Source organism: Eleginops maclovinus, chromosome 1, assembly GCF_036324505.1.
Source record: "Eleginops maclovinus isolate JMC-PN-2008 ecotype Puerto Natales chromosome 1, JC_Emac_rtc_rv5, whole genome shotgun sequence".
In the NCBI taxonomy this organism is placed as follows: domain Eukaryota; kingdom Metazoa; phylum Chordata; class Actinopteri; order Perciformes; family Eleginopidae; genus Eleginops; species Eleginops maclovinus.
Window position 1 is genome coordinate 21,102,562 of NC_086349.1, and position 17,549 is coordinate 21,120,110.

Sequence of the window (17,549 nt, forward strand, 5' to 3'; positions counted from 1 at the left end):
GTTTGTCCCGGAGAAATTAATGTTCCTATTACTCGTCTGTTGGCTACTTCAATTTGAAGTGGTCGACAATAGCAATCACAAAACTATGCCGCCGAATGCGCTTGAAACATAATCAATAATAAATCCAATCAGGCCATTAGAAACAAGCTTTCAGGTCGTTAAAATCAGTACGCTCTCGAGGCCCGTCTCATCCCAGTGTGCAGGGGAATGCTGCATCTCAAGTAGTCACGGCTGACAGATTTAAAGCTTGCACCTATAAAGTTTCCAGGCAATACATTCCTATATGTATGGTGGGTAAACTCACAAAATTGCTCTCTAGGAGCTTTCCTGCTTTTGAGAATGGATTGTCTTGAAGGCTTGCACCTGTCTTTCATTGGTATAGACTTTTTAACTAACGCTGCCCTTCTGTCAAGTCCACATAAATTGCATGCTGCTTACAGAGACATAATATACATATTATTTTAAACAATGTCAGATGGAGGATACTTCCAATAAATAAAGCAGTAGTGCGATAGTGCTTAGAAGAATTTGTATGCTTTCAATCTCTAAGAGAGGGATGGCATGTCATGTTCATTCATCTTTAAAAAGAAAGGAGAAAACTCCCACACACTGTCGCTTACTGCTGAAATGTTTACGTTATGTATTAATGAGGATTTGGTCTTTTTCCACTTTTAGTATATAAAAAAGAAAGCATTAAAACAGTCCCATGAATAAACACATAGAAATATCCACAATATCTAATAAAAGAACTAGAAGTCGGTTTAGTTGGTGAGCAAAATACTTTTATATATATAACAACCACAGGAAATGTTCCCATCCCAGTTTAAGTATCATAGTGAGTAATGACACACACAACTTTGAATGGTTTATTAGATAAATAAACTGCATTTACTGAAAAAATCTTTACTTTAATTATTATTTTGTAACCCTCCTTGAGATAATATGGCACTTTCACACTAGATTTTTTTTTATGATCCTCTGGAAACTGGAACCTCAGTACTATAGGAGACAAATTAAATTGTTACACCAGATGAAAAATCATGGATAAAATAATAAGCAAGGATTTAATAGTCACCTGTCGAAATATAGAAGTGTGTCCCTTGGCGAAATCAATCCACACTTTTTAGATTTAAGGAGAATGCATGCTCTTGAATGATTTGTGTATTTATCAGTTGTCATGGTGGATGCTCTTGCTTTAATTTGCTGTTGGCTCTGTTCTTCCTCTGAGTAGCCTCATGGGCACAGTAAATATCTACAGGCAAGAGGTACAATCATTTCAGTCTGAGCCCTTTGCAAGAACCATGACTATCTTCCCCATTGTTCATTTTGAAAGCACGATTATTTCATGTCCCCACTTCCTCTGTTTGTTAGCCATTTCAATACCTTATTTTAAAGACCATTCGTAATTCAACCAGTAATAGGTTGCAAGCAATTTATAGGAGAACATCTTAAAGAATCTGATGTTATAATGATTAAAGTTTATAGTCATAGCCTATAATGTCAACAGTACTGTTAACAACGCACCTAATGATTAAAAATGATATTGTTTTCCTGTGTAAAGCTTTACATAACCACCAGTGATTTGAGAAATATGTCCTTTAAGTAATAATATATTAAATCGGTAATTGTAATTATCCTTTTTGTGTTTAGCATTAGTAGTAATACACTGCAAGGCATGGCAACAGATTTATGGTCAGGTAATTTTCCAGCACCGAGACTGAAAGGGACAGTAGAGAAAACAACACTGTGCAGATGTATAATTCAGGTGCTTTTGCTATCGTTTCCTCCCGTTGTTTTTTGTATCTGCTGCCCCAGAGGCCACAATTCACTTTGTAGCTTTAGAGGTACAATGTAACCCCAAGATCATATTACTGCTTCGTGTGAAGGGTGCAGCAAAAATACTATCCGAGGATCCGAGCAGGTCATAACCTCATAGTTTATTTCTCTACATGTGATCAAATAGACACAGTGTACTACACTATACAGAGAAACAACTCTCAGTGTTAAGCAATACAGTTCAACAACCCCACACAAAAATGTAACTCAAGTTGAATCGACACTTCTTTAGAAAAGTTACAACAACAATTGAACATTATAACGTGCAGGAAGTGAAGCTGTTTTTTTTAGGACTGTGTCATTTTAAATTGAAACTCAGTAGATGCTAGGTGCAGGAAGCCAGGCAACGCATTTAGTTGGGATTGCTGCACCGCTTAAAAACAAGGGTATTCAGTGGGAGGCAGATCTCCACCAGGGGCAAGGTAGAGGCAATTTGTTTTCACAACCATCCTAAACATGGGGTCAATTATCCTATAATGAAAGTGATGTTCCTCTACTTTATTTGTAACATCTACAGTATACTTGTCAGATGTTAGCAGCATATTTAAAAGCATTGTTGGGGTAATAAACAACTACACGTTGTTGCTAGCCCTATAGGGAAAGTCACACTTATAGATCAACTTTCAACAAGATTCATTTGACAATAATCCACATCTATATGGTTAGCTTCTGTTTCTTGGTGTTCTATATTCATTGTATGTAAAGCACTGTGTAATCATTGGGCATGCTCCATTCTTTTAAAAGCTTTCCATCAGTATCATAGATAAAACATGGTTGTTGGTTGATTGAAGGAGACTGGATACTCATGATTACAGGTGCATATTACACATGTGAGGAACAAACTGAAATTCAACAGAATTCTTCGCTGAGTTGAATCCAATATTTCTCAAGGTTTCTATCTGATCTGCTCAGATTATTTGCTGTATATACATCGTACTAGGTTATGCTGTTGAACCATAAAACATGATCCTTTTTTTTCAGAGATCAACGAATGAGAATAGTCAACAAACAAGACACATTGATAATAAAGAAACACTTTGCACATTATCTAGGCATGAGATTCACCCCTCCAATCCCATCTGACAAAAGCAGGACTGAAACATCAGCAAAATTGCGTTGGTGTTAGTCCTCAAATCTTCCTCGTTGAAAGTGCTACAGCATGAAACAATGACAAAAGATGTTGAGTGCTTGAGTACTTAGCGTATCCTAAAATATGCAACATACATGAAAGTAAACAGAGTGGAGCCATTTGCCAACATCCATATCATGCAGCATTTCCTATAATCAACATCATGATCTCCTTTGTGTTACTTGGCTGTAGGCATAGATGAAAGCTCTGCAGGTGCGCTGCCTTTTTGTTGACATCGCTTCAGAAAATATCGAGGTTTAAAATGAATGAAGCATCTGAATTGAGTCACTGCGTTGCTCTGAATCCCTGCAGTTATGAGTCATCAAGGCTACCAGACACGAGCACATGCATGCATGCCTCCTCAATTGTCTGATGTCCATTGCTCACTGAAGACGTTAAGGACGCCAGCTGCAACCGAGCAATAATCCCTCACTTCTTTGATTCTCTCAAGATGAAGCACAACCATCAAGCTTTAAATAAAGATAGGAGAACAGACAAAGAGACGTTCTATTAACTGTGGAGAAACAGTGACTAACCTGCAGTAGCTTACAGTACTTTGAATGAGTTGTCAAACACATCCTATTGTTATAATGAATTTCCCATTTTAGACGTTTCATACAACTATTTCTTAAAGGGCATTTCAATGGTTTGAACCGTTTGGCAGGCAGCAGCACCATTTAGTTTACTTCGTATGAGCAAATGGGATTTTTTTTGAGCGAATGAGGATGGTTTGTCATGGTTTTCTACCAACGTTTCCAAGCACCTCACTAAGGAGATCTTTTCAACAACTATCTAGGGACAGATCTGACCAGGGGTGGACAGTTCTACAGTATTATATGTTTTCTCATACAATTTGACAACGATGTCAGTTCAGTGAGGAAATGTAGAAATAACCCTGTTCCTTTGGTAATGTGGCACAATTTGAATGAGCTCCAAAATAATACAAATAAAAAATGAATAAACTGGAGATATATAAAGAGGTATAAACCCAACCCTCTGGGTAAAACCCACACTGACATGGTTAGCGCTCGCCAACTTCACGCAAAAGGGCTAAAGCTGGCCAGTGCGCTGATAATATACATCACCATTTTTCTATAATTGAGACCTAAGTCAAAATGAACTTGCTTCCAAGAAAGAAGCATCTATCCTTTAAGAACATCGGACAGATTATTCTCAGCATCACAAAGAAGCAGGAGTAGAAAATTAAAAATGTTAACCCTTCCACCTCGAATGAAAAGGATGCTCAGAAGAAACGATGTGCCTCCATTCAAAAGAAAATTGTGAGCAAGAGTGTACTGTGTGACCTGGGACTTTATGGATCATTGTGTTCTTTCAGAATCTCAAGGTTTGCGTTGATAAAAACTCCTTGAGCACCGATTTAAAAAAAAGAAAAAAAAAACAGTTGCAAGGTTTCATCTTCATTCACATCAATACTTGCTTTGCACTGCTGACTAACCTTCACATGTCCAGTTACTGTCCCTTGTCTTCATCCATCATCCGAAGGAGCCATGTTTGAGAGGAATAAACTTGTTGATATACAGTGCATATCTACAGTGGGATGTGTTTTGGAATTTTCTCAGGTTTTGTGGAAGGGTGATATCTGTTCAAACTAACAAAGAAGATACTTCATTAAAGATTTATTTAACCAAGGCAACTATTACAAACAAATGAGTTCATGTCACAAATAACTAAGACAAAGTATACACCTGTCGGAGATATACTTATGCTCAATACCAATAAAAATAATCGGCATTTAGTCATAATTTAGACGTGTTTATTTCATTGTTTGCCCATTACTTGAAATCAATATACTGGAAACGTTCGCCTGCACTATATGAGGTCATGATCTTTGCAAGAGCATAACATGCACATAGTGCTCTGTTTAAACGTTAAAGTAAAAAAGATTGTTCTTTTTTGGCTGAGAACTGCAAACTTCATATAGAAGCTTTTGGTTTTCAGCTAAGAGTACAAACCTCTGAGGTATCTTGCCATTATTAGGTCAAATTACTTTGTCTGTGTGTAAAAAAGAGAGAAATAAAACAGAGACATGACAGCCACAGAAAAAGACAGACTGAAATACCATGCTTCACTTTGTACATTCACAGAATAACTATGGGTATCCAAGCTGCTTAAACATTCAGAGCTTTGTCACTGATGTTAAATTGCCGCTTCTCAGTGAGCAAATACTGTGGGAGCATCTACAGTAGATAATAACAACAATACAAACAAAAACTATTCATCCGTTAAAAGCTAGCACTTGTTAAAATGAAGTGTCTCTGTGGAGATAAGAAATGGTTTCCACAGAGATCTTAAAATGTGTGCAAACTAAACGTGATTTCACTCTATCATCTGCTTCCTGTTGCTTTTTGTTATCTGATCATGATGCTCTGTTTACATCCCATTGTGTTGTGCCTGTCTCGTAAACAAACCTAAGAAATACACCTTAAAAAAGACCACAAATAAGTTGTCTAGCATGCAAGCTAAGCTTAATCGAAAGCAAAGCCACAAAGGACTGAAATGCCGCTCCCTTGATGACAGTAAGCTGGTTATTTAAATCATATGTTTATGTGTAATTACACAATATCAGAGCCGCAGCAATAAAGACCTTTCAGTAATTAAAGCCTGCAAAAGCACAGTGTGGCCAAGACACATTAGTACTCCAAATTAAATATGGTCACTCTTCGCTTTTCCCCCATTATGTGTTACTGACATGAACTTTTCAGAATCACTCTTTTAAAAATCATTCTGTGATCGTACCGATTAAATTAGGTGCAGCTGTAAGGCAAATTACCAAAATAATTCCAAACTGAGTAGACTTTCAAAACAGGGGATTTAACGACTCTCGACGCGTTTGACCAATCACAACAGAGCCGGACACATAACCAATCAGAGCAGACTGGGCTCTGGTTTCAGACAGAGGGTGAAAAGCACTAGTTGAACATATAAGCATGTAAACATGTCACATTAGAGACAACAATAAAAAACAGACCTGAAAAAGAGCATAATACAGCATGTCCTCTTTGATGCTCCTTGAAGCTTTATTCAGACAGGCAAGTTAAAATTGTTTTGATATCAAATAGGAAGGCCGTTTGCTCTTCTCTCTCAGTCTGCTTCTCCGATGGATTTGAAAACCGATTAATTACATAGTTGGATTCTTGATTAAGGACTATTGTTGTGAGCGCAATGGACACTGATATTCGCTTCTCACAGTGAATCCACTGATATTTCGATAATGACATATTTAAGGATTTTAGCAAGTTCAATTTAGACCCGTTTTGCGACAGTTCAGATGTATTGAATGAAAGGATATTAGGGTAGCATTCACCGTATTGTAACACGCTGTGTGTAAAGCGTTTTGCTGGACAATGTTTTATCCATCCATGGATTTTAAGTGAAAATCGGACCCGATTATTTTCAACTTCTTTTGCCTCAGGGGAGAAAACAGCAGGGAGCATATTCAGACATGAGAACACCATGTCAAATTGCCATTAGATGAACCTAAGTAGTGTTTTCCTACTTATGCTCCTTCAACAGACTGAAACTTAAGGAATCTTGTCATTTTTCTGTTCCAAAAGCAGTTAAACGTTTCCTGCTGTCACTCTTTCTGCCCAAACTATCCGGCAGCGCATTGGCTAGGAAAAAAGCGTTGCGTTGATAATTGAAACCTTGCTTGGCTGTTAACACATTTTCAAAGCATTAGAACAACCCCAGCCATGATTAATATACACCTGTCATAACTAATTACATTAACGCTGAAGAATGATTAAGCCTGTCTTGCTGTGTCTTCTACTCCCCCGCTTACCACTCCATCACGCTCTGCTTTTTTGATTAATGGATGTGAGGTGGCACATGACTTTGTGGGGATAAACACTTCACATATTCAGTTCACATAAACCAGACCTGAGAGCGCTCCACCTTACTGAAGCACTTTCCCAACATATATGGAGAAATATTTGCTTTAAACTCGTTCTTGAGGATCTTTACACGATGCTGCAGAGTATTGCAAAGGCTGTTCTCTGCATCAAGTGAGACAAATGAGGATAAATGACAAAAGAAATGTCTTGTTAAATAATCTTATCTGTGACTGACAGACCATTATGACATAAGGCAGCACCTTTTTGAAATGTTGTGATGTATTATAGATATACTGTAGAGGTTGCACATTTTGTCAATCTTAAAATATATTAAATATGGTTTAAACAAATGATGGGTTCACAGTTGAGTAATCAAGCCTGTTGAAAGGCTTTCCCTTGGTGGATTTTATACAGCATCATTGTTTATGTCTTCCATTTTTAACCGTGCATCAAGGACTCAGACATCAAGAGACAGCATGCAAACTTCTATAAAGTAAATCAAATCAGTGCCTATCTCCTGCATTGTTTAGGAATCTTTCAGGTATGTCAATTCATGAGTTGTAATATCTGTTTTTCTTTTAGACCATGAGCGGATCGGGAAAGACTCATCCTACGAACAAGAGGGGAAGGTTCAGTTTGTGATTGACGCAATTTACGCCATGGCTCATGCTCTACATAACATGCACAAAGACCTGTGCCCTGGAAAAGTGGGCCTTTGCTCAAGGATGGAAACCATTAACGGCACTCTGCTACTCAAGTACATCCGAAACGTCAACTTCACAGGTGGGTACTACGAATCCAGCAGTGAAGGCTCAAGTGCATGCACGTACTGTATATAAATTGGCGAGTTTTCTGACAAATGTACAGTATATGGTAGAATAAGAAATGGATGTAGCATGCTTGGGTACACAATGGCCTCCAATTACCAGGCTAATTCATGTAAATTACTCCCAGCAAGAATAACAGGCGGAGATCCGTAGGAGGGTGGACAATCAGCAATAGAACAGCGTGTTTTATCGTACTTGATGATGTGCAGGAAATGTCCTTTGTGAGATTTCATGCCTTATCTTGTCAGCATTGAATTGCCCACGTAAGAGATATCCTGCTTGAAGTGCACTGGCTACAGATTTAAAATTGTACAGAAATGAGAGGGGGAAGAGAGTTACCAAAAAGCACCTTCAAATACAGGCATGAGTAGTTTCCCTTTCGCTGTGGCTGTTCTCCGTAAACTCAAAATCAAGGTTTTAGTGTTACTAGGAAATACAGTGGGTTGTCATATCTGGAGTCACACTAACAAGCATCAGCTGAATACCTTCAAACAATTGAATGAGCCATCGTTTTAACATCACTTCCGGTCTAGCCTCTGTTCAACTAGCTTTTGCAACTCAATGCAACCCCTCTGAGCACTTCTTTATTCAGTTTTCATATTGCAAGACCAATTGGTATTCACCACTAGAACTACACCAATAAATTAAGGAGGCTGTTTATTTCTTTTTACTGTATTGATGTATATACTGCTTAGGTTGATTAGTAACAAGACATTGCTATACAGAAATTCCCAGTTGGACAACCACTGACAACTTGATTTGTATATATAAAAATGTCAGACATTTTAACAAATCAATTTCTACACGAGTATCCGCCTCAGCATACAGTTTAAATCAAGTTGGGAACTTGTTATGAAAAGATGCCGCCAATGGACTCTTTTGTCTAACCGTCATCTCCATACCGTATACTGCTGTTTTATCATAACAATGCAAAAACCCTTTCTAACATGAGGGTGCCATGTAGGCAGAGAAAAAGTGGCACCCTGTTATGTACCATTGGTTTCCCCTCTTTAGAGGAAAATAACAACTTTAACATTTAAATACAGAACAACAACTGAGTGGACTGCACTTAAACGCTCTTTCTCTATAGTGCCTAACGGGCTTACATATTGGTTAGTTCATTTTTTCGTAGATTTTGATCAGCAATAGCATTGTTTGCTTCATGTTAAATCTCGAGCTTAATAAACTAATACCTTCTCTTTATATTAGATTGCTGTTGTTTACAAACCCATGAATATTTATACAAATTCAGCATTATCACAGCAAGTAAAGATTAAAAGATTAAAGATTCAACTTTATTGTCATTGCACAGAGTACAAGTACTAGGACAACGAAATGCGGTCTCTGCATTTGACCCATCCTAGTGTTAGGAGCAGTGGGCTGCCATTATGTACGGCGCCCGGGGAGCAGTGTAGGTAACCAGTGTCTTGCTCAGGGACACCACGGTGGCACTTGGTCTTTCGGGGACTTGAACTGGTGACCTTCCAGTTCCCAGGCCAAGCCCCTATGGACTTCGCCACCACCGCCCTTAGATGCACTTTGAAAAGAATTCCTTTAATGCCATTGCATGAGATTTGATGATATTAAATAGCAATGCCGACGGCGTATATAAAAAGTGATGAAGATAAGAAAAAAACACATTTTCTATTCCCAATAAAAATAGTGAGATGGTATGAAGGAATGTTTGCTATGCCTCCATACTGTATATATACAAGTAATACAAAAATGAATATGGGAACAATTTCATGCAAAGAAACACAAGGCGCACTTGCAATGTAAACATGTGTGCAATGTTCAATATAAGGTTAGTCACTTTCAAAACCTTTATAACTTATAGGCTTATAATGATATAATGTCTTTGTACAGTATAGGAGCTGCTTTCATAGGAGGTCGTGAAAGCAGCATGGGCTGGTTTGTTTAAAATAATACAAATGTATGCAGAACAGGGTCTGCCTCAGGTCAGCGTTAGCGGTTACCTCTTGAGTTAATTATACGTCAGATCAGTAGAGGGTCAAAGTGTTCGTGCAATCAGGCACGATCTAATGCGAGCAGTTTGACACAATCTCAAACTCGCTCCACCCTCAGAGATGATTATAGAGTAAAGGACACATTTATTGGTATGACAATTACAGGGTGGGATCGTGGGATGAGGGGGAGTCACGGCACTGCAGGTACACAACAGGAATAATTAAAAACAAAGGAACTTCTGCATGAAGTAAAACACTGCTGCTGAACTTAGGGTTCATTCCCAGCATCAGTGATACTGTGTGGCTGCATGATATAATGAACCCAACTGGAGGTGTAAGAAACTCCTACTGGTTAAGTCAGTGTGCAACCCCAACCTTCAATGGGAGGGGGGATGCATACATTTCAAATGCACTGTTCTGGAGAAAATTATTATTATCAAGAAAATGATGTATAATGACACCTGAGGTTATTTTTATAAAGGACAATCTTTGTCATTTGCTTAAATACCAAACAACGTATTTTGTTGATGGCTGGTTTGGATAAATGGTTGAATAACATTTCATTGTTAAAGTGGACCTATTGTGCTTTTTGTGTTTTCCCTTTATATAGGTTTTGTGCAAGTAAATGGTGTACAAAGGACGAAATTTCAAAGTCCCACCCTCCCCACACACCTCAATTGGAAACCTGTGTTGACTTCCTTGACATAATGACATCACTTCATAACACTAGGGCTTCTATTGGCTAGCGCTCCAACACAGTGTACGTGATGGTCTAAGGGGGCTAACATCTCTAAGCGGTCGACCAATTACAACAAAGCCGGCAAGCAAACCATTTAGAGAAGACTGGGCTCTGGTTTCAGACGGGTGAAAAGAGGAGGAGGCAGGCAGTCTGAGAACAATAAAGAGCTTTTTGAACATAAAAGCATGGAAACATTTCACAGTAAAGACACAACATACATATATGAACCAGAAAATTAGCATGCTATGTCCTCTTGAAATTGCATATCAGTAAGTTGTGTTAACTTATTTTCTTTGACCTCCAATTCCTCGCTGGTCCAGGTCCTGAATCCTGAATAACATTGTTGTTTGATGAAGGCACATTGTATCTTGCAGCCTCAAAAGGGCAACAGAGGAGGGATGGCAGAAACAATGATAAGCTTAGTTGGTTAATAAATTTTAAATTTATAAAACCATTACAGGCAAAGGTATGATGTGGCATTTACTTCCCTAGAGGTGGTTTGGTTTATAGAACCACAAATCCAATTTTGTAAAAACAAAGTAGTAAAGAGACAAGGCAACATGGGTATGACTTAAATATGGATGAATTATTTTAATAATGTAGTCATCTTAACCTTTATTGTTCGGGATATTAAAGGTGAACCTGACACTTTGTTTGCAGCGGTTAGATTCATCCCTAATGGATATACAAAAGAAAGTCTGCAGCACTCAGTGTTTTATTGTAGGCCACATCTTCAAAGTCCACACAGAGTGCACCTGCACTCAGTGTGCTTATTATGCAAGCAGGTCAGTGGAATGAAGATGTTTTCTGGAGTCATATTTGTTTTGATTTAAAATATAGAGCAATTTCTCAAGCATTGGAGTAGAGCTTTAATCTGAAGGGAAGTTTAACAGCCCTGGTGTTATTGAATCTCAGTGAAGCATTTTACACTGCGGATCATAAATACTTCTAAATAGACTGGAAAATTAGGTTGGCTGACGTTTAGTGCTTACCTTGATTGTAAGACTAAAAAACAACACACATCAAGTGAGGATTTACATTTCAGTGGCTAGATTAACGCTGTAACAGAATAAGTACTTTGGCATCCTAAAAACGCTGATAAGAAACTCATTTAAAATGCTGCGGATAAAGTACTGACAAACAGCAAGAAAGGAGAACACATTTCATAATGTATTACATCCCTGAACTTACTTTAAAAAAATCTGTATAATTGTTTTTGAGGCCCTACTTAATGTGGAAAAGTCATTTAACAGGTTTGGCCAACATATACAGCCGTGGAAAAAAATAAGAGACCACTTCATCAGCATCTCATCATTATCATGTTTGTGTTGTTTGTATTGTATTCTATAAACTACTAGCATTTGTATCTGTGTTGGAATTCCACAGACACTGGGATGGCTTCCATACAAATGTGTGAGTGGTTCACATTTTTTCCGCGGCTGTATATAAATAGCAGATATGTTTGCTAGGTGTAAGGGAAGACTGCAGGGACGAGAGAGCTGGTGGTTTCAAGAGTTCAATCAAAATGTGATGAGATGGTGTATGGCTATTATGTGTGCACTTCTGAAATCAGCTCCCTACGAACTAAGTAATGCCCAAACTGTAGCCGTTTTTTTTTTCAAAGTATAAAGACTTTCTAACTGTTCCTTTATCAATTTGCTTTTAAACTTTCCTATACTTTCTATTGATCTAATGTCACACATCTTTTCCATCAATTGCCTGTAAAGCACTTTACACAGAAAAGGTGCTTTATAAATAAACTTGCCTTGAAGTATAGCCGGCCATTGTTATAGAATTAAACTTCAATTCCTTATGCATTCCTTTATACCCGGTGTTATGTTACTGGATGGCTTGTCAGCACTGAAGCCTTTGGGCTTACTACAGGGATGGCTAAAAAAAATCAATGCTGCACTTTACCGGATACTGGCTTTAAAGAGTCTTTCTGTACAGAATTTAAAAGGTTTGTAGGAAAACAACGGGAATGTCCACATGATTCCAGTATATTCCGGGAATTGTCTACAGATAATCGCTGCTGCCTGAAGGAAAGAGGAAACCCAAGCACTACAGATATTGCAGATTAAGATAATACTTATTGATGTTTGGTTTTAAGATGGTGATCCTATGTGCTGCTGGGTATACTCACAAAAGGTATCAGTGGTTGTAAATGCAAGTTTTACAGTTGACAGTTGATTTTTCAAGGTAATCTAGCAAAACCTAAAGTGAACCTGATTGTAAAGCTGTGAAAAGATTGTGATAAAGGTTGGCTGTAAGATCAGCTTTACACACCGTCAATTAAAGCTGACAGGGTTTTGTATGAGGTTAGAAAGCTATATTCATTTGGATGTGTCACAGGATCATACAGAGCATTATATGGTGTGTTCATATATACTGTATATCTACTTGATTTATTCCTCTGTTCCGATCAATGCAAGCCATTACAGCAGTCTATGAAAGGATGTCAAATTAAAGTGTCTGCATACTGCTTAATAATGGATCTTGCCTGTCCAGGGAACAAGGAATATTAGGCTTTGCAGCAAATTGAGAGGGTACGATACAGTCAGGGAGGATAAAGTATTCCGGAGGTCTGTGTCATAAAAGAGGGAAGGCTGAAAAGATAATCAACACTGGCCCTTAACTCTGCCCAGTCCAATGACCAATAAACACGTAAGGCTCGGCTTCCATTTACAAAAGGAATAACTAACACACCCTAGCTGCTCTGAATCTTGGTTCTTTGCATTAAGGCATATGAGGAGAGTGAGGTAATTATGTTGTATTGTTAGGGGTGTAGCAAATGCCTTCATCAAAGCGGCGTACATGCTTCAATCAGCAATATATATTACTTGTTTTGATCAGATTGTATAAATCATTGCAAACACATTTGATCTTTTTTTGGCATCTGCGAATGGGTTTTAATGGATTAGAGGGGTATTTTATTTTAACTGCAATAGTGAAAATGTATGATTTCTGCATATATTACCAAGAAAGGCTTGGAATGTCAACTAGCAGACTAGTCACTGGGAAGATTGAGACACATTTCGAGGATCAAATACAATAAAGCCTGATTTCATAGCCATTGTCAAATCTGCTGTGATTAAATGCCGATCATGTTTATACATCTGTATTTGTTCACACACACACACACAGCTTTAATTCAAAGAGATATTTATGCAGTGTTTTTCTCCAGAATCTGACCTGGTTATTAAATATGCAGATTGCTAAATTTAGCTGTCTGTGCATGAAACTTGCAATATAATTTTCCAAGTTACGAGGTGAAACTAATCGATTAAGGAAATCAAATTAGTAGAAACATACATCCCACACAATTCCCTGTATTGCTGAGATGGGCAAGTACATTTTCATAATTGCACATGACTGCCTGCTGTTTGCTTAGACATGCCCTCTAGATAATGCAGCAGGATTATACTAAAGCAATAAATCCCATGGGTTTGATCAGATCTTTGAGCCACACAAATTTGCAGACGGGTCTGCTCTCAAAGCCTGACTCACAGGTTTCCAACTTTGACTCAGAGGTTCAATCGATACTGAGACTTATTCAAGGGAACAACACACTCAAATAAATAATTCCTTTTATTCTTTTGAGGGGAGTGTACTTGTTGAAAATAGACTCCCACCCAAATGCTGGAAAACACAGAGTCTGGTGTCTGGACATGATGAATATCCTTTGCACAAAAATGCACTCTTATCTTTCTGATGAAGCTCTCTGATGTACTGTACACAACATCCAAATATTGACTGTGGGAAAAGTTAACTAGGGGCATTTTTACCCTCACTTTTCAATAACCACTACAACATCTTAGAGAATTTGCCGAGTATTCAGGGACTTGAATTGAAGGACTGAAAACACATTCGGAAGGAGCAAACAGACAGAGATGGGGATGCTATTAATGGCCCTTTGCTCAGAGATGCTCTGTGGTGGGCTCTCATCACTAAAGCTGTGAATTTCCCATTCCTTTACACCACATTTAATAACAAGTTGTGAAGTCGGAAAGGGGTTTTTAGGTTGACTCAGAAACAGGAAGCAGAGAGATGAGAGAGATCTCAAAGTGGTAATCAAAATCAGTGCTGTTATCCATTAGCACTCTGGATGGACCTTGTGGATAACAAGCAATGGGGGCAATAAGCAGAAAGAAGGAGTGTGAAATGATAAGGGAACATGAGGAGACAGCAGCCCTGACCCTCCTCAGAGGACCAGGACAACACGGCTGTCAACATCTATTTTGTTCCCTTCATTAACACCATAACAGCAGTAGCTTGAAGTCCCCTTGCGTCCTTATTTCATCTAAGAGCATTATGGGAACTGCTTGGTGTGTACTGTATTGTTGAACACTGGACCCCTAAAACCCACAATAAGTTTTTTATTTTCATCCTCAGGAATTGCTGGCACCCCGGTGATCTTTAACGTGAACGGAGATGCTCCCGGACGCTATGAAATCTACCAATACCAGATCACAAACAACAACACAGAGTACAAGATCATCGGTCACTGGACAGACCAGCTCTACTTAGACGTATGCTTTTCTTTTTTTAAATACCACTTTAAATATGTCTTTCCCTAAAATCTGAGTGCCAGTTTTTTGTGCTGATCATGCTCATGAATGATTATTTTCCAACAGTGCCAAAGCAGTGTCTTCACAACTACAGTATATGTAACATTTCTAACATTGTTACACGTAAAAGAGCTTAATTTATACTTATCACTGCTATCAAAGAAGATAGTAAATGCATTCAGCTTACTGTATGACTGTATGGTTTAATTGGGGCGACAGTGACAGAATCATATGAATAATAAGTTGTCTTCTTCCTGGTTGGCTTGGGAATTTATAAACACAAAGGATAACAAATGCTTTGCATCAATGCAGAGTTAATTGCATAGTATTAACACTACATTTCCACCCACAGTTCTGCCCCTATAGGTCTCCAATAAAAGTAATAAAGCCATGTTTTTGGCCTCATCGTTGTTTTGACGATTGCCATCATTGCGTGATTCAGGAGTTTATTTTCAATAGGTGGAGCAAAATATGATAGTCTTCTACGGTGTGCATTTATATACACTTATAAATGTTTTGAATGCCAAACTCTCTGAGCAACAACGCATCCATTTGTGGTCATGCATCATTTTTACATAAGCCACAAGTCATTCTTATTTTGTACACTCACATAATGCAATTTTTAGTCATTATCGTTGATAGCAAGAGTTATACTTCTCCACACTGATACACTTATTATCAGCCTCACCTGCATGCCAGATTCATCCAAGGAAAATCAAGAATGCGATATGGATTCATATTTACATAAAACCACCATCCATATTTTTATCTGAATGATTGAGTACTCCCTTCCACAGCCTAACTAACTTTAAAAAAGGCCTGTGAAGCAAACTACAAGGTTATAAAAATAAACAATTTCAGTGAAACAGCAGAAAGCACAATGCTGTATTGTTGAGACTGCAGTACCACACTGACTTTGTTTACTTATCTTCCATCCATTAAGTGAAACATTCCTTGGAAGTAATTACACAGCGAAGTTGCTTCCTGTTGAGTTATAATTCATAGTTCACACAATATTGTTTTGATAAAATGACTGAAGCTTTCATGTGGTGAGTATCCGATTGACTTAGTTTTTCATTCAATCATGCACTTGTGTGTAAACAAATCCTCCAAGTGTTAATTGAATTGTGTCTTTATGCATTATGTATGAATATGAAAGCGGCGGGACAATATGTAGAGAGTTGTGTTCATGTATTGGCCATACTGACCTTTAAAAGGTGCTTTTTAATGCTGGTTATTAGCTTTCCCAAATGTGATACTCAGTAATTGTGCAGTAGTTATGCAGCTGTTTTGGGTTTTGTGAGTATATGAGGACGTGAGTGTAAAACAGTGTTAGTATGATGAAGTGGAATAAATGGGTAGTTTTTGTAATCTATTTTCCTTTTCTATACTTTTCCCTGCAGACTGATGAGATGCAGTGGCCTGGTGCAACACAAGAAGTCCCCTCCTCCATCTGCAGCCAGCCCTGCCGCCTCGGGCAGCGCAAGAAGACGGTAAAGGGAATCCCCTGTTGTTGGCACTGTGAGAATTGTGATGGCTACCAGTATCAGGCAGACACTTACACCTGCAAGATGTGCCGCTTCGATTTGCGGCCTAATGCAAACCACACTGGCTGCGATCCCATTCCCATTGTCAAGCTGGAGTGGAGCTCCCCGTGGGCGGTGATCCCTGTCCTCATCGCTGTCCTGGGCATCATGGCTACCCTGTTTGTGGTCGTGTCCTTTGTACGCTACAATGACACACCCATTGTTAAGGCATCGGGTCGAGAACTGAGCTACGTGCTGCTGACGGGTATTTTCCTCTGCTATGCTACAACATTCCTCATGATCTCCACTCCTGATGTGGTTATATGCTCCCTGCGAAGGATTTTCCTCGGCCTGGGTATGAGTATAAGCTACGCCGCACTGCTCACCAAGACAAATCGTATCTACAGGATTTTTGAGCAGGGCAAGATGTCAGTCAGTGCCCCTCGATTTATCTCCCCTGCCTCGCAGTTAGTCATCACATTCAGCCTGATATCAGTTCAGCTCCTCGGAGTGTGCATCTGGTTTGGTGTCGACCCGTCGCAAGCCATCATCGACTACGAGGATCAGCGTACAGCCAATCCTAAAATGGCCCGTGGCGTTCTGAAATGTGACATATCAGACCTCTCCCTCATCTGTCTGCTAGGTTTCAGCATGCTGCTCATGGTCACCTGCACAGTTTATGCCATCAAGACCAGAGGGGTTCCCGAGACGTTCAACGAGGCCAAGCCCATCGGCTTCACCATGTACACCACCTGCATTGTATGGCTTGCCTTCATCCCCATCTTCTTTGGGACCTCACAGTCAGCAGAAAAGGTAAATACTAATGACCAATGAATTTGTATTCCTATTTTCATTTGGTAAAAGATGCCAGAGCAGTTACTAAGCTTCATCAAATGTATTCACAAAAAAAGGAAAAAACTAGAAATGAATTAAGTTAAATTACTAATGGATGTTGGCTGTCAGTTTTCCATTTTGAGTTCTTTGATGTTTCGTATGTGCCTCTTTGTGAAGTAAATGGTCTCTCAAATTATGTTTATTGTAAAGCAACAGCCTCTTCTGTTTGTAGATACTGCCACTATTCATCATTATATGATGGGCTTCGT

At 38.7% G+C, this 17,549-nt stretch overlaps 1 protein-coding gene across 1 annotated transcript in view; it reads left to right on the plus strand.

The window, feature by feature from the left end:
* LOC134864096 (metabotropic glutamate receptor 4-like) overlaps positions 1 to 17,549 on the plus strand; it is a 108,273-nt gene that overhangs the window by 82,264 nt on the left and 8,460 nt on the right. The window contains exons 6-8 of the mRNA XM_063882872.1: positions 7,402 to 7,602; positions 14,745 to 14,881; positions 16,324 to 17,259. Of these exons, the coding sequence (XP_063738942.1) occupies positions 7,402 to 7,602; positions 14,745 to 14,881; positions 16,324 to 17,259 (1,274 nt within the window). The remainder of the gene's footprint in view (positions 1 to 7,401; positions 7,603 to 14,744; positions 14,882 to 16,323; positions 17,260 to 17,549) is intronic.